The 20,473-nt window shown below is 42.5% G+C and overlaps 3 protein-coding genes across 4 annotated transcripts in view; 1 reads left to right on the forward strand and 2 right to left on the reverse strand.

Annotated features, from left to right (window-relative positions):
- The first annotated feature begins 171 nt into the window (after positions 1-171).
- On the forward strand, positions 172-9,247 carry Exosc9 (exosome component 9). 2 transcript variants are annotated; one of them, XM_050138387.1, is made up of 12 exons: positions 172-305; positions 591-685; positions 1,364-1,483; positions 1,595-1,697; positions 2,211-2,348; positions 3,376-3,458; positions 4,367-4,499; positions 5,450-5,538; positions 6,440-6,586; positions 7,070-7,257; positions 8,782-8,860; positions 8,994-9,247. In XM_050138387.1, the coding sequence occupies exons 1-12, from the start codon at positions 240-242 to the stop codon at positions 9,073-9,075; spliced, it is 1,323 nt and encodes a 440-aa protein (XP_049994344.1). In that variant the 5' UTR covers positions 172-239; the 3' UTR covers positions 9,076-9,247. The 2 variants fall into 2 exon arrangements, with proteins under 2 accessions (XP_049994344.1, XP_049994345.1); XM_050138388.1 differs by lacking the exon at positions 591-685 and having other exon boundaries at positions 191-305.
- Positions 8,423-15,581, reverse strand: Ccna2 (cyclin A2). Its single transcript, XM_050138389.1, has 6 exons — positions 15,251-15,581; positions 14,344-14,587; positions 11,901-12,237; positions 10,970-11,177; positions 10,101-10,348; positions 8,423-9,863 (listed from the first exon to the last, which is right to left on the reverse strand). The coding sequence occupies exons 1-6, from the start codon at positions 15,434-15,436 to the stop codon at positions 9,815-9,817; spliced, it is 1,272 nt and encodes a 423-aa protein (XP_049994346.1). The 5' UTR covers positions 15,437-15,581; the 3' UTR covers positions 8,423-9,814.
- Positions 15,582-16,710: 1,129 nt separating this feature from the next.
- Bbs7 (Bardet-Biedl syndrome 7) overlaps positions 16,711-20,473 on the reverse strand; it is a 34,625-nt gene continuing 30,862 nt past the window's right edge. Inside the window, exons 18-20 of the mRNA XM_050138386.1 lie at positions 20,225-20,348; positions 17,985-18,130; positions 16,711-17,064 (exon numbers count right to left, since the gene is read on the reverse strand). Of these exons, the coding sequence (XP_049994343.1) occupies positions 17,997-18,130; positions 20,225-20,348 (258 nt within the window). The 3' untranslated portion in view covers positions 16,711-17,064; positions 17,985-17,996. The remainder of the gene's footprint in view (positions 17,065-17,984; positions 18,131-20,224; positions 20,349-20,473) is intronic.

Here is a 20,473-nt window from a genome sequence, read left to right on the forward strand (position 1 = left end):
AAGGAACAGGACTGTGCAGACGGTCGTCTCCCCCGTGAAGCCCCGCGGGTCCGGACGAAAACTTCTGGAAGAAAGTTGCACAGCCCCTCCCGGCTGCCGCGGTCCCCGACATCTAGCCCCGCCCACACCGCGCTCCGAGCCTACGCGTCGGCGCCTGGGTGACGTCGATTTCCCACGCCGGGAAGAAAGTGGTGTGCGGCGTTTGCTAGTGGTCTTCTTCCTCTGCGTGGCCCGGCACTATGAAGGAAACGCCACTCTCCAACTGCGAGCGCCGCTTCCTGCTCCGCGCCATTGAGGAGAAGAAGGTGCGAGGCCTCGGTGGCTTTGGGTAGACTCGGGTTGCCCGTGGGGTGGATTCCGGTGGCCCGTGAATTCATTGTTAATTTGGCCTGTGGTGTGGTCGTGGTGTGAACTCGGGTGGTTCCCAGCGTGGACTCTGCCCATTCCCCCAGCCTCGGGCCAGTATTTTATCCTGGCCGGTTCCTTTGAGCCTCAACCCACCAGCCCTTGTCAGTGCCAAGGGCCCAGGACCAGACAGACACAGTTGCTGCTCTTAAGTGTGTTAAAAGGTGTGTGATGTTTGCTTACAGCGGCTGGACGGCAGACAAACCTATGATTACAGGAACATCAGGATCACATTCGGAACAGATTATGGATGCTGTATTGTAGAACTTGGGAAAACAAGGTACCACGAATCAGTTAGATAATACCACAGAGGGTGGGAGAATTACATACTGACTTACTCGGGTGTTTACCGAGCAGCTCACAAATACAAACAGTGCTTCCTTTGATGAGGAATACGTTTCTTTAATGCAAGCTTTTTTAGTTTTCTGGTCACACTTTAACTTTTAACCACGAGTACTTTCCGCTGTATGGATATCATAGTTCCTCATGACCTTTATAAGTCACGTTGGTAGCTGACACCGATCACAGAGAATTTGTTATCTGCATGTCTCTCATAGTCTAAAGTGAGGAGTGTAGATCTTGTCATCAGTGAGTCTCAGCTTCCCTTATTGTTGAGTGATTAAGAGATTAGAGATTTCCTTGCTGTCATCCTTTTAGGTATAGCATTTCTTTTATTTCTGCATGAAATCTTACATTTAAACATTTTATTATTATTGTGTATGTGCACGACTGTGTGTGTCAGCGGCTTTGCAGACTCTGTGGTGTGTGGAGGCGGCTTTGCACGACTCTGTGGTGTGTGGAGACAGCTTTGCTGACCCAGTCCACTACATGCTGTAATTTCTGCCTCCTGTCATGTTGTGCTGTTATTTGGGATTGATTTTTGTCTGTTTTACATTTCATTCTTTTAATTGAAAGGGCAGTATGTTGAGCTGACCGCTTTGTACCTTTGTTTTTACAGAGTTCTTGGACAGGTTTCCTGTGAACTTGTTTCTCCAAAACTCAATAGGGCAACAGAAGGTATTCTGTTTTTTAACCTTGAACTTTCTCAGATGGCTGCTCCAGCTTTTGAACCTGGCAGGTATCTTGCTTTTTCTTAAGCTCCTTTAGCCATAGAAGAATTTGACAACAGTAAAGTGTCGTTTTAATGCTCAGAGTTATAGTTCATGACAGTTCATTCTTGTTTCCACAGGCAATCAGATCTCTTGGTGAAGCTGAATCGACTCTTGGAAAGGTGTCTAAGAAACTCAAAGTGTATAGACACTGAATCTCTCTGTGTTGTCGCTGGTGAAAAGGTGGGAAATATACCCCAGGTTTTTAACAGTGGCTACTGTTGATTCAGGCATAAAACATTAGGAAGACTGGAGAGATGGTTCATTGCTTAAGAGCACTGGTTGCTCTTTCAGAGGCTCTGGCTTCAGTTCCCAGCACTTACGTGTCAACTCACAACCACCTGTAACTCTGGTTCCAGAGATCTAACACTTAGGGTTTTGGGGGCACCAGGCATGCGTGTGGCACATACACACATGCTAGCAAATTTGCATACGTGTAAAATAAAAATGAACATTTTTTAAAAAACATAGTTAGGTTTTAAATGTTGGGGTGGTTCTATTTATTTACATATTAACATGTTCTCAAATACTTACATAGAAAAGTTCACTATTAGTACTTCAAGTATTTGTTTTTTGTTAAAATTAACTGAATTTTACTGGATAAATTGAAGGATTAACTACATGCTTTAAACGAAAAAATATGTGTACAGTCATGCTCAGTTAGGATTTATTTTTTTATCTTAAATTCACTTTCAGGTTTGGCAGATCCGTGTAGACCTCCATTTATTAAATCATGATGGAAATATTATTGATGCTGCCAGTATCGCTGCGATCGTAGCCTTGTGTCACTTCCGCAGACCCGATGTCTCTGTCCAGGGAGAAGAAGTGACACTGGTAAGCTTCCAGGGCTCAGCTGGAGTTGTTCTTATGAACGAGATGTGCAGACAGGAAGTTAGTAGTGGAGGCGTGTGTCACATGGTATTCAGATCTACTCTAGTATTTGTTCATGAGAAAAAACTGCAGATGTTCAAAACTGTCCTAAAAATTTCTAGTTCCCTTACAGAAATGTGTCAATAATACCATAACCCAGCTCGGTTTTCTGAAGTAGAACTGTGACCCTTTCTTTGAATTTGACTATTAGAGGATATGGTTGGTTTCTTTTTGGGGTCGAGAGGCCGACAGTACCTGAAAAGGACTGTGAGTCACCAGATTTATGTGTTTTCTTCGGGCCTTTTGTTCACTGAGCCAAGTAGATAACACAAGTTGATCAGAAATGTCTGGAGGACCTAACTGACAATGTACTGCTAGGCTCTGCTTATAGAGCAGGCTAGAGATAGGACCTAAGAACCTGATCCTCTAACTCAGAGTGCCCAGATGGTCCCAGTGTTGCTCCAGTGAGAACCAGTGGTCTGTGCTGTCCTCTTATTGCCAGGTAGGCCAGTTTTGACTGAGTGTGAGTGTGTGTGTGTGTACGTATATATTACATGCTAGAATAATTAATGAAAGTGTACTCTTTGAGCCTGAGTTGCAAAGGGAACCATTGGATGCTCAAGTTTTCATAATGGTGTTTTGAGGACCTTTGCCAGAGCAGAATCTGAAGATTTGGAGGCAAGAACAGTGCTCCTACAGCAGAAGGAGTGCGAAGGAAATAACAGGAGAGCGAATGTGGTTAGTTTTACATGGAGGTAGATCAAGGGCTCCTGTGTAGCACTGGACAGACTACTAAAAAGGCAATCTGGGATAGAAGATTAGACATAAGATTGATGTTTTATCATCATAAATAGGAACACAGCTGTCAAAGTCATATAAGTAATTATAAAAGACATTATTTAGCTACTCACAATTAAGAATTTCATTTCTTAGTATTTGATCTCAAAGTGACTTTGCCGACCTAAGAATTTGGCCTTTTCTCTTGAAATAGTACACCCCTGAAGAGCGCGACCCTGTTCCGCTGAGCATCCACCACATGCCCATCTGTGTGAGCTTTGCTTTCTTCCAGCAAGGGTAAGTGTCGCCTTGGCACGGGCTGAAAGTCTAAGTATGCCTAGGAGTTGGAGTCTGCTCATTGAAAAGGGTCTCCTATCTCCACTAGTTTTGAGCTGTCTATATAGCTTAGTTGACCTCGCACTTCTGATCCTGCAGCCTCCACTCCGTGTGCTGGGATTACAGGTATGTACTGCCGTGCCTGGTTTATCTGGTGCTGGGGATTGAACTCAGAGCTTTGTTCATGCTGTAACACTCTTCCAGCTGAGCTAGGAGCTTTCTCCCTTTCTGACAGACCAGGCATGCTGGCCTTGAGAGCACGTGCTGGTTTCTTCCTATCTTTGTAAGGGGAAGTCAACAAGCTCAGCTGTTAAAATGCACTTCCCATAACCTTTCTGCTCATGACATCCTTACAGAATAAGAATTTAATATGACACAGTCTCATCTGAGAAAGTGGGGAAGAGTCACTGTGGATTAATGGCCATAGGTACTGTGAAACATCGTGGAGCGGGTAGTTCTAGGAGCACATTGCAAATCAGAACACTCGATTCCTTCAGCTGTCTAGTCTTTTCTTCCCAAGTCCTTGTTATCCTCTCATGGTCTAAAATGGTGAGGCTTATCTACCATGTGCTTCTAAGAAAATCTGGATCCTTTGGTCTTCAGGAAAAAGGAGACTTGTGTGTTGTCTAACTCTTTATTAATGAGCCAGAAGTCATTTCATCAAAGAGATTGTCTAAGTATTAGGTTTAAATCTCAGTCTGAACTTAGTGTCGTTTCATTGTAGTGGCCAGAGAAACATATACCACATAACTGAAACTATTGACTTAAAAGCTTCTTCAGTGTTGACCTTGAATGCTAACTTGAAAAACCTGTTGTAGAAACAGCACTCAGCTTCAGATGCGCTCAGTACCATTTGACATTTGTTTCAGAACATATTTATTAGTGGACCCCAATGAGCGAGAAGAACGAGTCATGGATGGTTTGCTCGTGATTGCCATGAATAAGCATCGAGAAATCTGTACTATTCAGTCTAGTGGCGGGATAATGCTGCTCACAGACCAGGTCAGTGCTTTGACAGTAATCCCTGGTAGAGGGCTCTTTTCAGAAGCTTTGTTGTTACTTCATTTGTTTCCAAGACAGGGAAGACAGGGTTTCTCTGTATAACAGCCTTAGCTCTCCTGGAACTAACTCTTAAAACCAGACTGGCCGTGAACTCACAGAGCTCTGCCTCCTGAGTGCTGCAATTAAAGGTGTGTGGCCACAGGGTACCTCAGATGAGTAAGTCTAGTTATGTTAGAATCTGGCTTCATATATTCTAACAAGTGGCCATGAGTTATGCTTTCTTTCCTTGCCCCCTATCTAACTGGAGGAATACCTTAGTTCCTTCAGTGAAGAAAGATAAGTATTGCTACTTTTTAAAGTATTAAATGTATACATTAAGAGAAAACTAAGTTTTAGTTTTAGAATTCGATACAAGCAGCAGTGATACTCAAACCCGGCCACATATCAGATTCACACAGAGGCTGTAGATAATATTGTGCCAAGTAGCAGTGTAAGGGAGCTGTTTGCATTCAAATTGTAACTGATCTTTATAGCCTTTGGTCTCCGTGTTTTCCCCTGCTTATGTGGTAGACAGGATTGAAGGGTAAATGTGTAGGCGGATGATGGGCATCTGAGATGCATTACTGCCGCCAGCACCACTGGTGCTAGGATTGCAGCCACTGTTGCTTTTTCTGTGGCTTACGGACACAGAAAGGAAGTCCGTATTCCTGAGCCTTTGATTGGTGATCTCTGTGGTATCTTCTCAAGTCAGTTCCCTTAATGTGTTAGACCTTCAAAAGTTAAGGGATTTTCATATTTTTGTCTTAACTGTGTTTATTGTGCCTTAATCTCACACTTGGAAAAGAAATTCTTAAATTATAAAGGTAGAGAATTCATGCCATGGTTTTGGTTTCATTAGAAAAAGCCGTTTAGTTTGTTTTCTTTGACTAACACCCCAAATTTACAAATAGGTTTTGAGATGCAGTAAAATAGCTGGGGTGAAAGTAGCAGAAATTACAGAGCTGATACAGAAAGCTTTGGAAAACGACCGGAAAGTTAGGTAAGTTTAATTTCTCACAATTATGTGCTCTTTAAATCCCTGTTTCTAAGGGCTTTTATCACAAGGGCAGTCTTATAATTTCATATGTGGTCTTTTCCTAGTTATTCTCAGTTGTTCATACTAGTACTTAGTATGAACACAGTTGAGATTTTATTCTAAAAAGTTACAGAAGTGTTTTCTTTAAGTGAACATGTTCTTATGAAAAAAGAGTCTAATAACTCAAATGAATAGAACAAACAGGCTGGTTTATAGCTTTGCTTGTTACCTTAAGTAACAAGTACCCAGCACTTCAGAGTACTGTCTTGTCCTGTGGAGGCTTAGAGAATACACTCCAGGTACCTAGCAGACAGGCAGCAGAGGTTCACATCTGTCTTGATTACTATGGGAGTGCTCTCGTTTGTTTCCCATTGCTGATGTAAACCACTGACCAAGAGCATTTTAGGAGAGGAAAGGATTTATTTGGCTTATACTTCCAGATCAGTTCACCAATGAGGAGCCTGGAGGCAGGCCTCCTGCTAGTTCATGTAGCATTTCCTCTGGTGAGGGAACTCATCAGAGCTGAGGGGTACAGAGAGACCAGAAGCGTGCTGATTGCTGGCTCACAGATGCATGCTTAGCTACATGTCTTACACAGCACAGGATCACCTGCCCCAGGAACAGTGCCCCTCATAGTGGGCTGAGCCCTCTTTTATCAATTAACAATCAAGATACTCCTCCACAGATATGGCAGTCTGGTTTGTTGAGGGCCTCCCTTCAGTGACTCTAGGCTCTGTCGAGTTTATAGTTGAAGCTAACGAGGACAAGTGGTGAAGTTAAGCAGCTCTATTTCTCATCTACCAAAGCCTAAGTAGTAAGTTTTTTCTTACTGTCATCTACAAAACCTCTACCCAAACCCCTACAGGAAAGAAGGGGGGAAGTTTGGCTTTGCAGAGTCTATAGCCAATCAAAGGATCACAGCATTTAAAATGGAGAAGGCCTCTGTTGATACCTCCAACGTAGAGGAGAAAGCAGAAGAAATTATTGCTGAAGCTGAACCTCCTCCAGAAGTGTATCTTTATTACGTGGTTTATACAGTAACGATGCTTAACCTTTTTTTGTCGTTGGTTTTTGTTTTTATCAAGGCTATAATGTGCATATTGAAATTTGGTTTGGGGGAAATCATACTTAAGAGATAAATATGCCATATTAAGTTGATAATATGACATCTAGCTTTTCTCAGTTATCTCTAAAAAACAGTTTTCTATTTTAAAAACCAACTTAGAGCTGGGGGATGTAGCTCACTGGTACTGCAGTTTTCTAGCTATGTATAAGGTGCTGGGTTCTATTCCAGTACTGTAAGAAAATACAAATGAAATTACAGCATTCATTTCCCTTTGAGAAACAACTTCAATACTGATAAGACCAAGTTCATTATCTTGAAAAAAATTTATTGCCAATTACTATTAAGTTGATTATTGGTGATGGAACACATGAAGCAGTCTTAGAAGAAAATAGCAATGTTTTGGATATTCAGTTTTCTTAACTTGTTAAGTGTTTCCAAACCTGTACTGTGGACTCCTGGTACTGCTCAGATAGGAGACGGAATAGAAAACTCTTGGGGTGACCTTGAAGATTCTGAGAAGGAAGAGGAGGAGGAGGAGGAGGGTGGCACTGATGAAGCTGTCATTCTTGATGATACAAAGATGGACACTGGAGAAATTTCTGATATTGGAAGCCAAGGTAGGTGATTCTTTTGGCTTTTACTATGTATTAGAGATAGCTACAGATATAAATCTACATATGTAAACTACATATGAAAGAGGTATCTGTAGAGATTGTAGGTCATACATAGAGCTAGTTCCTGTCTTGGAAAGTGAAATACTTTGGGATTTAGTGGTATGCTTTGGCATGTAAATGATAGTGATACTCTTAAACAATTAAAAAAAATTACATCTGGCCAGGTGTGATAGTATACATCTCTCAGCACTGGGAAGACAGGCAGGAGGCTCTCTGTTCTACATAGGAAGTTTCAGAACATCAAGAACTAGAGATCCTATCAAACAAAAGTCTACCCATCGGCATTTGAAGGTTTTCCCTAACGGTCTCATCCCTGCAAGCTGCCTTGTGTAGTTTGACTCAAATAAAAAGCTCATGATATGGGCCAGAGAGGTGGTGAAGACACTTATTGCTCAGTCAGGATGACCAGTTTGTATTCCAGCTCCAAGGGCACCAACACCCTCACCTGGTCTGTGGAGAACAGCACGTATGTACTTTCACAGATGTGCACAAACCTTTAAAACAAGCTATGACACAGTACTATTCAGTAGCATCTTCTGTGGTAAGAAGTGTTATTTACATGCATTGGCTAGGATGCAGCCACTGTTTACCTATTGAATATTTGAAATGTGGAGTTAATTGACCACATTAGTAGCAGTGACTGTCATTTTAGGGTAGAAGCCCCTGGCAAAGTCAACCATTTTTACATTTAGTGTATATGTGCATGTGTGTGCCTGTGGACATAGAGAACTTTAGCTAGAGTTCCAAGAGCTTGTGAGCTATATAGGTGCTAGGAATGGAACTCAGATTGCAATATGTACTCTGTGGGAGAAAACAAGGGTATTAAGAGCTAATGTATATTCTACTTGTCTTCATAGAAGAAAATTATTGCTGATAGCCTGTGGGTTTTTGTTTTGACAGGGAACCAGTGTTGGCTTAATTAGGTAGATGGGTGACTTTTAACGGGATCTGGTAAATGCTATATAGAATCCTTTGTATCCAGTTGAATTTGTCTAGGATTTAGCAAGGTTCATAGATAGCTAAAATAACCAGGATAATGGAGAAGGTAGAGCTCTTCCAAAGCACGTGAACACAATGCTGAGAAAGAATACACAGCCAGCCAAATGAACAAAGGATTAATTTGCATGCTTTATTTACACACATATATAAAATTAATATTCAAAAGAAAAATGGGCAAACAAAACAGTTTTCTACATTTTTCATGGTTAGCCCTGGTAGTAATATACTAGACCATCCTGGCCTACGTAAGTCCTCTTTTTAAAAAAAAGAAAAAGAAAATACTTACAGAAAACATAAATTTTTACAGTTTATGGGAGGGGGGGGTAAAGATTTGGAAAGAGTAAAGCATATGCCTCCAGGCAGCAGAGCTCGAGTGTGGGCACAGAAACGAGAGCTTCAGGACTTGGGATGTAGATAGTGATGTAGATAGATAAGCAGTTACTTTTACTTTTTTGGTATTTTCTAAAGGTGCCCCTATAGTGCTGTCAGATAGTGAAGAAGAAGAAATGATCATTTTGGAACCAGACAAGAAGCCAAAGAAAATAAGGTAAGAGATTTCTGGTTTCTTTCAAATGTCCATAAAAACAGGACCTCGGTGTGTGACAGGACACCTGAGCGTTGTGGTGATGCCGTGCATCAGGCAGTGGGCACACAGTGAGCTGTCGTTACTTTATTCACAGAGCACAGACCGCCAGTGCAAAGGAAAAGGCCCCGAGTAAAAGTCAAGTGAAAAGGAGGAAAAAGAAGAGAGCTGCCAATTAAAGCTAACCTGGTATTTTTGTAAATATATATATATAACTAATAAAAGGCTATTTATTCAGTGCTGTTTAACAGCCCTGGGTAGTTTTTTATTTGAAAACCCATTATAAAAACTGAACTTTTTGATAAATTTTGTCTTTAACATTATGCTTTGAATAAACTTTCTGTACAACTTTTCTGTTGCACAAAATCTTATCTGTTAAAGTTGATAAATAAAATAGTTGAGTAAACTACCGCAGCATACGTAGAACTGAAGGGGTCTGGGGATCTCTACATACTATTTTATAACCAAGTCAACAATTTGGTTTAGTTGCTTAGAATAGTCAATGTCAGAATTTGAAGATCCACTTCCCTGAAATATTTCAGTTTTAGAATGCCTTTTCCACCCCCACTGAACAGTAACAAACCAAGTAAGCTTTTCTAAGTGACCTTATCAGCCTTATTTTTATCTCAAATTAACTTTGACTTGCAAAGATTTCCAAATCAATTTATTCTTAATGTCCTGACAGTTGGCAGCACCAAATGTTAACAAAACCAATTAAAATTAGCCAAATATCTAAGATAAGACACATGTACAAAAGATATACAAATTAAAACCATTTAAAAAGCAATGGATACCATAATTTGTCTGTGGCTCTACCATTTACATTCTGAAATGATTGTGAAATTAAACCCCAAGATAAAAACTGTCCATTGTGAACTCTGAGTGACTCCCATTCTAAACAAAGGTAGTCTTTCATTCTTACACATTTAGTGTCTCTGGTGGGTTGAGAAGAGAAACACCGTGGTACCTGTTGAGTAGGGAAGAAAACAAATTTAGTAAACATTGATGTACCCCAGACTGGAGAAATGCTATTCTATTTGACTAGACTGATGATTGTAGAATCATTTGATACTCAGAACACATGCACCTGTTCCCTTCCCACCCTAGCAGATGCCCAGGGGGAAATGCCAGGCACAGCAGCTCCCAACATACGATTTCTGTCTTGCTGAGGCAGCTGTGGCAGAACAAAGAATCTGACTCTTACTTGGAATGTTTGTACTTTTCCCTTATCGACTGTTGGGCATGCTGTGGTGCTCTGAGGTAGGTCTGGTAAAGATCCATGAGACAAGGCTTAAGACTTTCCAGGGTATATCCAGTCTTTTGTACCAATGATTCAGGCCAGCTTTGTCCTGTGACGGTATAGAGTGCTAAATGAAAGGCAGCTCCAGCAATAAGTGACGGCAAGTACTTTAGGTATGGGTCAGCATCTATCAGACTCAGTTCTCCCAAAAACTGGAATGAAAAAACAAATAGCTCTAAAATCACAAGTTCTCTCCTTACATCCTGATCTGTTTTTCCCATCTTTGATGTTCACTGGTTCTGTATCAGCCCGGGGAGAATTTATTCCAATGTTTTGCTCCATCTTCAGTTTACATTTCTACCCCCTAATTAACTTAAAACATCTACCAGGATGTTATCTTTAAACCACTAGTTAGTGTTTTTCTGACATGGTTACTTCTGGATATCCACTGGGAAAATTCTCTCCTGGACCTCTCAGTCCCTTTCCACGAACACCAAATATTTAAGTACCTTACATTAAAAGATACACCACCATTTTCGTACAATCTAGTGCTATATACCTATAAATAAACAGCACAGATGTAGTTGCATCGTCGTGTGTGTTTAGGGCTATACTTATCCAATACATAGGCAGGCACCTTAAATGCCCGTTGGCTGATTTCATAAGCACAGAACCCAAAGAGAGGGCCAACTACATTATGTTTCTTTTGCTAGCTATAGGTTTTTCTGTGTATTGAAACTGAAAATACTTAATCTCTTAAGCAATGTTATACAATGAAACCAGGGCTAATTATAACCTAAAAAAAAAAAAAAAAACCTCATAAATGAACTTACCATTGCTAAGCTTTCAACTTTGCAGTTTGCAGGCTGCTGGTGCAGAAAGTATTGAGTAAGAAACTGATTTACTGTTGGAGCAGCTAAGTCAAAAGCAAGGACTTTCAATATGAGTTGCTCCATTCTCAGGACCTGCTTTTTGGAATAGGTGTCGTCTGTAATATACACAAACTCTGCTACTTCTGGGGGGTATATTTCTTCAAATTTTCTACAACAAAAGAAATTTTAAGTGAGTTTTTTTTTTCTTCAAAAGCAGGCTTTGTCCTCATCTAAAATGCTTGGGCTGGGCTGTACAGACTCAAAACTCACTTCCATCAACCACATTCCCACTGACAGTTGACCATCTCTGGTTGAGATGATCGACAGCCAATCAGCCAGTGAGGGGCCTAGGTATGTCTCCTGTGCGGTCGAGGAAATGATTTGTAAGTTTTCCAAAATGGAAAAACAAGGCCAGAATAGCTGAAAATTTAGATAACCTATGATTTCAGGAAAATAATGTCTTTTAAATATCGTTTTTATGCTCGATGAAGGGAAAGTACTACTTTTCCTCCAGGAAGCACTTTATTGTTTAACCTTCTAAGTTCTGATCTAGCCCATTCAAGGCACATGAAACCCAGACCTAGAAAGTTTTATGTTCTAGGCTAGAAAACAAGTTTCACCATCTACTCCAAGAAGCCCCCACCTCCTAAAGCCGTCAGTGTTGAAATGTTAAGAGCACAAAATCTAAATTTATTCCCTTCATTACAAAATAGTGAGAAAGCACTGAGACTCAGGTTCAATTCTCAGCACCAGCAATGGTGGCTCATAAAACTGTCTTGGGATCCAACGCCCTCTTCTGGCCTCAGCAGACACTGTACACATGTGCCACAAACCACCCACTAAAGTATAAGTGAGGAGGGGTAGTGAAAATGACTGTGAAGTAACTACTTACGAAGCCAGCAGCATAGCAGCAGTGCCTACAAGTTGAAGCTTCCCTCTTAACACAGACATGGAAGAGAGGAACCGGTCAATGTAGTTCACGGCCAAATGCAGGGTCTCATTCAGTAATTTATATTCTTCTCCCACTTCAACTAGCCAGTCCACAAGGATGGCCCGCATACTGTTAGTGATGTCCGGCTGCTTCTTCATATAACCCACTTTAGGTTTACATTTAACCTCCATTTCCCTCAGGTATGTGTGGATATCTTCATGGTAGTCAGGAACTTCATTAACACTCGGTGGCTTTTCGTCTTCCAAAACAATAGACATATCCATTGCATGTGGTGATTCTGCGTATGACATCGATACCAAAGTATTTATCTCTCTGGTAAAGCAACAGAGTATCCTATTCTGGTCTTAATATTTCGGTCTCTATAGCTTTAGGATGAACTTAATTCAAAAAAAGAAAATAAATAGGCTACTAAGAGGACTGAGAATTACCTTAAGTATCACCTTCCACAAAAGATGAATAGATGATACAATGATTCTGTGAGGACAGAGAGCGTAACAAAATTTTGAAGTAATTTTTTTGTCTTAAGAGAGAATTGCAGATCTCAGAAGCTGATGTATTCAAACCACAATCAAGGAGTGACTAGAATCAGGTAAATGTTGTATTAACAAATGTTAGTAAACTGTAAGGGATTTGGTATTTGTGAAAATGGGGTCTCATCCAGGTGGTGTTAGCGCACGCCTTTAATCTCAGCACTTGGAAGGCAGAGGCAGGCAGATCTCTGTGAGTTCAAGACCAGCCTGGTCTTGAACTAGTTACAGGAAAAGAGCTAGTTACAGGAAAAGCTCCAAAGCCAGAGAAACCCTGTCTCAAAAAACAAACAAACAAACAAACAAAAAGAAAATAGGGAAGGTCTCATTCTGTAGTCCAGGCTGGCCTGAAATTCACTCTGTAGTCCAGGCTGGCAATCTTGCCTCAATGCCCTGTGTGCTAGTTACAGGCATGAATCCATTCAGTTGTACTTTTTACCATTTAAATTATCTTTTGAAGTAAAGAATTTCTTTTTTTTTCCCCTAGAGAATGTTGAGTTAAGAAAAAACAGCCAGTGCCTTTAATCCCAGTACTTGGGAGGCAGACAGGCGGATTTCTGAGTTCAAGGCCAGAGCTAGCTCCAGGACAGGCCCCAAAGCTAGAGAAACCCTCTTTTGAAAATACACCCCCCACCCCTGCCAAAACACACACTACAAAATTTATGTAAAAATAAATTATTCCCATACCCTTCTTCCCCATCAGTAGAACTAACTAAACTAAAGGGAGCTGGGGAAGATAGGCGGCTTAGACAGTGCCTGATACACAGCATGAGGGTGTAGTCGCATTCCCAGCACCACGTAGAAGTTAGATGTGTCTTATCTGGAACCCTAAGACTAAGGAAGGAGAGAGGGTCGAGAACAGTCAAGTCCATGGAGATTGGCGGTCTGCCAATCTAGCTAAACCAGTGACCTCCAGTGAGACTTTTTACATCAAGAAATGAGATAGAAAAATGGTGACAGATATCCCAAAGTCAAGTACACCTCCAGTCTCCACAGGTACCAGCACGACAAGCATACCCCTTCCCTGACACACAGCACTAGGCGGAGAGTGCAACACCTCGACAGAGATATTACACCTCTGGTCTCCATACAGGGAGACCATAGCAACAGCAGGGCTGTCTGCAGCAGCTGCTCTGCCTTCCTTGTGCATCTGACGACTTACATCATATGAGCAGATTGATTTTAAAGGGATGGCAGATACCACAATGCTCAAAACGGTAGCTTCAAGTAGCACTCTCAGGAGTAGCGTGTTAAGACATGAGTCATAAATACAACTGAAATTTATTCTCCCAGCCAAACAAACACTGATGAGGTCAGATTAAAATAAGCATTTAAGATCTTATTAAGATTGATAGTTTACAGTGCCCTCCCTGCCTGTTAAGGATGGGTCCTTTTGTAGGTCAGTAGGCCTGAGGATTAGCCGTGAGATCTGAGAAACCCTTATAGGCCCATTGCAGTAATCTTAGCTCACTGTGTTATGATCAAGTAAAACAGTCTTAGTTGGGCATGGGGGCGCATGTCTTTAATCCCAGCACTCAGTGAGGCAGAGGTGGGCGGTTCTCTGTGAGTTTGAGGCTAGCCTGGTCAACAGAGTAAGTTCTAGAACAACTAGGGCTGTTATACAGAGAAACTCCATCTAGAAAAACAAAACAAAGCGACATAGCCTTAACACTGAAAGTATTACTAACCCAATCAAGTAACTAATTTTAGTTTGATAAAGAACTTTAAGTACCGTATGATGTCACAGGCCTATAATCTAGAAACTTGGGAGACTAAGGCAGGCTGGTGTGAGCTCAAGACTTGCCAGAGCTACAGATTGAGATCCTGTCTCAAAAATAAAAGGCAAAAAACCTTACCAAAACTACCATCCATTGGATAATCAAGCGGCACCAGCGGTTTTCTGGCTCCAGGTAAAGAGACAGCTGCATTAAAAGCCAGGGCATCTTCAGACTGTGTTTCTTTATGCTCAGCTGGCCTCTTCTGGGTCTCTTCTGCTTCATCCACATGAATAGTAAAGGCAGGCTGTTTACTGTTTGCTTTCCATGAAGGACCAACAGCGACATGTTCATCGTTTACAGAAAGGTCCTTAAGAGGTGCAACCTAAAAAAGAATTTTTAAATAGAATTTTGCCTTATTGCCCTGTGGGTCTCGGCTTTTATTCCTAAATACTCCCTTAGGAAAAATAAACTTCTTGAGGCAAAGCCCAGATAAATAACAGTTTGAGTAAAGCAAGATAAAGGGTAGATAAATTTGTGAGTCGTTCCTACAAAGGCTGATTGAATTACAAACTAGTCAAGGCTCTAAGTTTAGGGGAAAGTACTGATTTGCAACTTTAGCCCCAGGGTGGAGCGAAAATGCAGGTCTGGCTAAAATGGCGGAATTTACCAAGCAAAATATTGCTTTCTATCCTTCCCCGAAGTGGAGGTAATCTGTGAAGCAGATGGTGAGGGGGAAGGGATCTGGACCCTATGGCAATGTCTGTCTTTCAAAGTGGAGGGAAAGGGACACAGCTGGGCGAAGTCGACACGCGGGGGGCATCGCTCGGTATGACCCCGGGCATTTTTACAAAGAAGCCACCACAAGTGCTGAAGGGCAGCATACACGGTCGGCAAGGCTGGCGGGGCTATTGGCACTGGAAACCCCGGGGCCGTGCAGACTGCAGCCCGACTCCCCCTAGAAGGCGCAGCGTGCTCTCTGCCCCTCTCGGCTGCTAAACCGATGTCCGCTCCCGCCCGGCCCTCCCCGACCCTAGTCCCCCTTTACCCGCCGAGTCTTGAATCTCTGCTGAGGCGCGTTTCCCCGCGCGTTCCCGGCCTTCAGCGCTATCTGCGCCCGCGGCTGCTGGGCTGGCGCCACCTTCTCGGGGTTGACATTCTCCTGGTCTTCCTGCTGCAGCGAGAGCAGGGCCGAGCCCGCCTCGCGAGCCGACGATCTCGAGCTGCCCGGCATCCCGGCTCCGGTGGGGATCGGTCGGCCGCAGAGCGTGCACTGCGCCCGCCGCTCCCAGGCTCTGCGCGGGACCCTGGCGGCCGACGCGCGGAGCAGACGCTGCGGGCGGGAGGAGCGCGGAGCCCAGTGGCCGCGAGCGAGCAGCGCGCCGGCCGCCGGCTGTTCGTGCAGTTCAAGCAGCGCGCGACTATTGAAATGGACCAATGAGGTCGCCCGGGGCCCGTGACGTCACCAGGAGCGCCGGGTGCCGCGAGCGAAGGCCCGACGGGAACCTAGCTGGGCGGGCGCCCGAGGACGCGCATGCGCGAGGGAGGAAGGGCGGGGTGAGCGCCAGCCTCGGGCGGGTTCCCGCAGCTCCTAGCGTCTGTAACCCCGCGGCGCGCAGGACGCCGGGCGGGCCAGACGAGCCCTTGGGCCTCCAAGTGACAGCGCTGTCGCCCTCACTCAGAAGGTACCTACCAGAACACACACACACAAGCACACACTCTCATCTCTGTCTCTCTCTTCGCTGTTTATTTTTGCATCACCTCTCCAGGATATATTTTGTTTGTCGTTTAATTTTGAGACAGGGTTTAATAATGCAGCCCGGACTGTCCTGCAATTCACAGACATCCGCCAGCCACCGCCTCAGGAGTTCTACGCCTGGCATTATTCCAGTAAGCTTTTTTCCTCCCCTCTAATACAGATGTGACCAATTTAAAATGCCAGCTTGAGCTCTTGTTGATAACCATGAAACAAAATGGTGTATTAGAAGAAATTCAAACGTTTGTTAGTTTTGTTTACCCTTGGTTATGATATCCAACAAAGCACACCACTAAGTCCTGTGGACCCAAATAGATACCACATTCAGAAATAACGTGCGCGGTGGTGTGTACCTTTAACCGCAGAGCTCTGGATCTCTGAGTTCAAGGCCGGCTAGGCCTACATAACTAGTTCCAAACCAACTATATAGTGAGATGCGGTCTCAAAAAGTGCTCATATAGGGGGCTGGAGAGATGGCTCAGTGGTTAAGAGCATTGCCTGCTCTTCCAAAGGTCCTGAGTGCAATTCCCAGCAACCACCTGGTGGCTCACAACCATCTGTAATAAGCTCTGGTGCCCTCTTCTGGCCTGCAGGCATACACACAGATAGACTATTGTATACATAATAAATCAATAAATAAATATTTTTAAAAAAGTGTTCATATGAAAAACTGGGGCCCTGTTTCTTGGGTGTACCAAGAAAGCCTCCAGAAAATATAAGAAAAAAAAGTGACCTTATTAAGACCCAACATCTATGCCTTAAATGTTTACATTTAATGATTAAGAATTGCACACAAAATATAACAATGTAACTATGGTTTTCTGAAAAAAGGCGTAACTATCCTTTGAAAGCAAAAGACAGCTGTTTCCCATCATCTTTATAATATCTTTACATTTTAACACAATATTCTCCTATAGATGTATAAAACTTCTATTGCTTGAAAGTCTCCCGAACATATAAAAAGTAGTTTCGCCATCACTCTTCACTTGAACACTTTAAAGCTCATCTGGTTACATCCAAGAAGTCCACCCGGGATCCCTGCAGTCTGAGCGAGCTCTGCTTACTTCGCTGGCCAGTCTACAGCACTAAGTCAAGTATTTCACAGCCTGCAAGAGGATCAAATCACCATGAAAGAAAGAAATGGGGTGTGAATTTATCCCAAATCCTAGAAAAGCAAACTTATTTCCACCTCATGAAAACAGAGGACTGGGGTACACTTATAAACTTGCCCAGCCTTATAAAATTCTAGCATGGCCCCTTATATCAGCTTCACTTAAGTGGTTGAAGAGTTTACAGAATGGTCAGGAAGACCAAACAAGTAATGTGATATATAAAAGGAAAATACAGTATAAAACATGAAGTCTGTACACTTATGTGTATTTTATATAAATGGCATTTTATTTTCCAATTCTCAATTTAGAAATTAAAATACCATTTGTCATAAAGTCGTTAATAGCTCTTATAATCATTCTACTTATGTTTGTTTGTTTTTCCCCCAAGACAGGGTTTCTCTGCATAGCTCTAGCTGTCCTACAATTCACTTTGTAGACCTCGAACTTACAGAGATCCCCTGCCTCTGCTGTGATTGAAGGTGTTTATCAGCCCCCAGGTTGACTTGGGCCTTACTGTGTTACATAGGCCGTCCTTGACCTCCCAGTTAATCCTCTCTCCTCGGAGTGCCAAGAATTCAGGCAGGAGCCATCACACCCATCTCTACTTGTGTTTTAGAAATAGAATTCTAGAATTAAAAGCGCACGCCTTTAATCCCAGCACTCGGGGGCAGAGGCAGGGGGATCTCTGTGAATTCGAGGCCAGCCTGGTCTACAAGAGCTAGTTCCAGGACAGGCTCCAAAACCACAAAGAAACCCTGTCTCGAAAAACCAGAAAAAAAAAAAAAAGAAATAAAATTCTCTTCATTCCAGTAAGTAGGAGCCTCACTTTAATTATGATATCACAAATGCTCCGTGTATCGAGAGTGGTCCCTCCTCACCACTTTCTGTTAAGCAGACTGCGCTGTAGGTCCTACCTTGTTCATTCTTCATGCGGCATCGAAGAAAGAAATCAGCGCATTCTGGTCGTAGCTGTCAAGAATCTCCAGTAGAGCAGGCACTTTAGTTTTTACGTTGGTGCCTTTGAACTTAAATTTATCTATGAAAAGATCAGTAATCATACCTATAAAGAAAAATGTTATTTCCTGTCATTGATGAGTTATTTAACAATGCAGTTAGTACTTTATAATCACTGACATGTCATTATTCAACATTTATAAATCTTGAAAAGGTTGGCCTTTATAAAAACAAGTATGTATATATGTGTTTTAAGCAACATTCAAGACATAAATATTTAATAACCTTCCTAACAACTGGTTCAGACAACCACTGCCAGCCATTCTGAATCACTGCTGGTATACACTTCATCACAGTGATGTCTGTTCTACCAGGAAGCTTCAACTGAATGAAGACACTCCACCTCCATGCTTACTGGATTCATAGGTCAGGGGCAAATTATTTCACCTCTGAGTTTCCCAGATGTAAAGCAGGGACAACCCAGGTAGTGGTAGCGCATGCCTTTAATCCCAGCACTCGAGAGGCCAAGACAGGTAGATCTCTGAGAGTTCGAGGCTGGCCTGGTCTACAGAACTAGTTTCAGGACAGGCTCCAAAGCTACAGAAAAACCTTGTATCAAAAAAAAAAAAACCAATAAATAAATAAAATAAAACAGGGATAGTTCAAGTTGTCAGTCATTTATACAAGACCCCAGAGACAAATAGATTTTAGGAACAGAAAAAGGAGAAAAAGAATATACCATGGCTGGTATTGGGACTCAGTACAATGGGACTGAGTGGCAACAACATCTGATAGCAAAATGACAATATTTTGGCAATAAAATTTATAGGTGATTATGCATTTTGCACTAGATGGAATAAAGAAGATTAGAAATTGACTTCATGTCAGAGTCAATCACAGTAAGGCACATTTTGCTGGTAAATGATTTACAAAAGCAAAACTCTGATTTTCAAAGCCGCTTTCTGGATTTTGGAAGCACGGGTAAGAGCTGGTAGACCTACAACACCTTCACTTCAGGATACTGTAAAAGAGATCCTGTGCGTGCCATACAGCGAGCATTAAAATATTCGTGTTGTTCCCGTAGGAGGAAGACTGCAGGCTAGCGGGACAAGTGACGGTGGTACAGGGAGAGACGGTCCTGAAGGCTTAGCCACTTGCTAGCTATGTGATGGCAAACCTTCCTCTCACATCTGGATAAAGAATACTGAAAATGAAGATAAAACCATCCACCTTGTAGAGCGGTTGCAACAGTTAAAAATCCCCTGGAAGCCGGCGATGGTGGCGCACGCCTTTAATCCCAGCACTCGGGAGGCAGAGGCAGGCGGATCTCTGAGAGTTCGAGGCCAGCCTGGTCTACAGAGCTAGTTCCAGGACAGACTCCAAAGCCACAGAGAAACCCTGTCTCGAAAAACAAACAAACAAACAAAAAAAATCCCCTGGAAGACGTTGCCGTGCGTGGCACACAGTGGGTCTCCCAGGAGGACTGCAGACAAGCCCTTCGCTGAGGCTGCTCCTCCCTCCCTCCATCTCTGCCTCCACTTCCCTTCGTCTTTTCTCTTGCTGTCATAAAATCTATAACATACCCAGCTCCTCACCAAAGCAAAACAAGTTTTAAACTGTGGATTTAAGCATCACATAAATATCCCTATGGAAGTTTTACATGAATAGATTAAAATGACCACATTTTTACAGCAGCAACAGAACCTGAAAGAGTCATCTGTGAGAAATAAAGTGTGGCTGGTGAGGGCTTGTGGGTCAAAAGGCTTCTTCACTGTGCTCGTATGATTCTGCTTTCTCATTTACTTGCATTTCTTTTTGTTTGTTTGTTTGTTTGTTTATTTATTTATCATTATTTTTTTTTCCAAGACAGGGTTTCTCTGTAGCTTTGGAGCCTGTCCTGGAACTAGCTCTTGTAGACCAAGCTGGCCTCGAACTCACAGAGATCCGCCTGCCTCTGCCTCCCGAGTGCTGGGATTAAAGGTGTGTCACACGACTGTCACATCACCTGTCTTACTTGCAAAGTAAAAATTGTTAAAATGTAAGGCTACCTTGGCAAAATACAGAAATACTTTGTACAGTAAGCTGGCTGACACAGGCTCAGGACAGCTGTGATCTCTGCCAGCTCCTTTCACAACTCTTGGGCTAACAAACTGCTAAGGAGAAAGAAGTACAGCAGCTTGTGCTAGAAGGGTCCACTCACCATAGAGCCTTTCAAGGTGTGCAGGCTGCTTTTTGTATTCTTCTTGTAGGTGATCTGCCTCTTCTAGAATACAGCGGTATTCTGGAATCAGGAAGTTCGTATTTCCTTCATGAACCTGCAATTCCTTATTTTTTTTTTTAAAAAAAGAGAAGCATCTTAATGATCAAATTGTATATTAAAGTATTATAACTAGAAAAGCCAGTGCTAACAATCATGCTCACGATCCCGATGCACGCACATTTTTTTTTT

The sequence above is a fragment of the Alexandromys fortis genome, unplaced genomic scaffold, assembly GCF_014885135.2.
Source record: "Alexandromys fortis isolate MF-2015 unplaced genomic scaffold, M_Fortis_MF-2015_v1.1 scaffold_15, whole genome shotgun sequence".
In the NCBI taxonomy this organism is placed as follows: domain Eukaryota; kingdom Metazoa; phylum Chordata; class Mammalia; order Rodentia; family Cricetidae; genus Alexandromys; species Alexandromys fortis.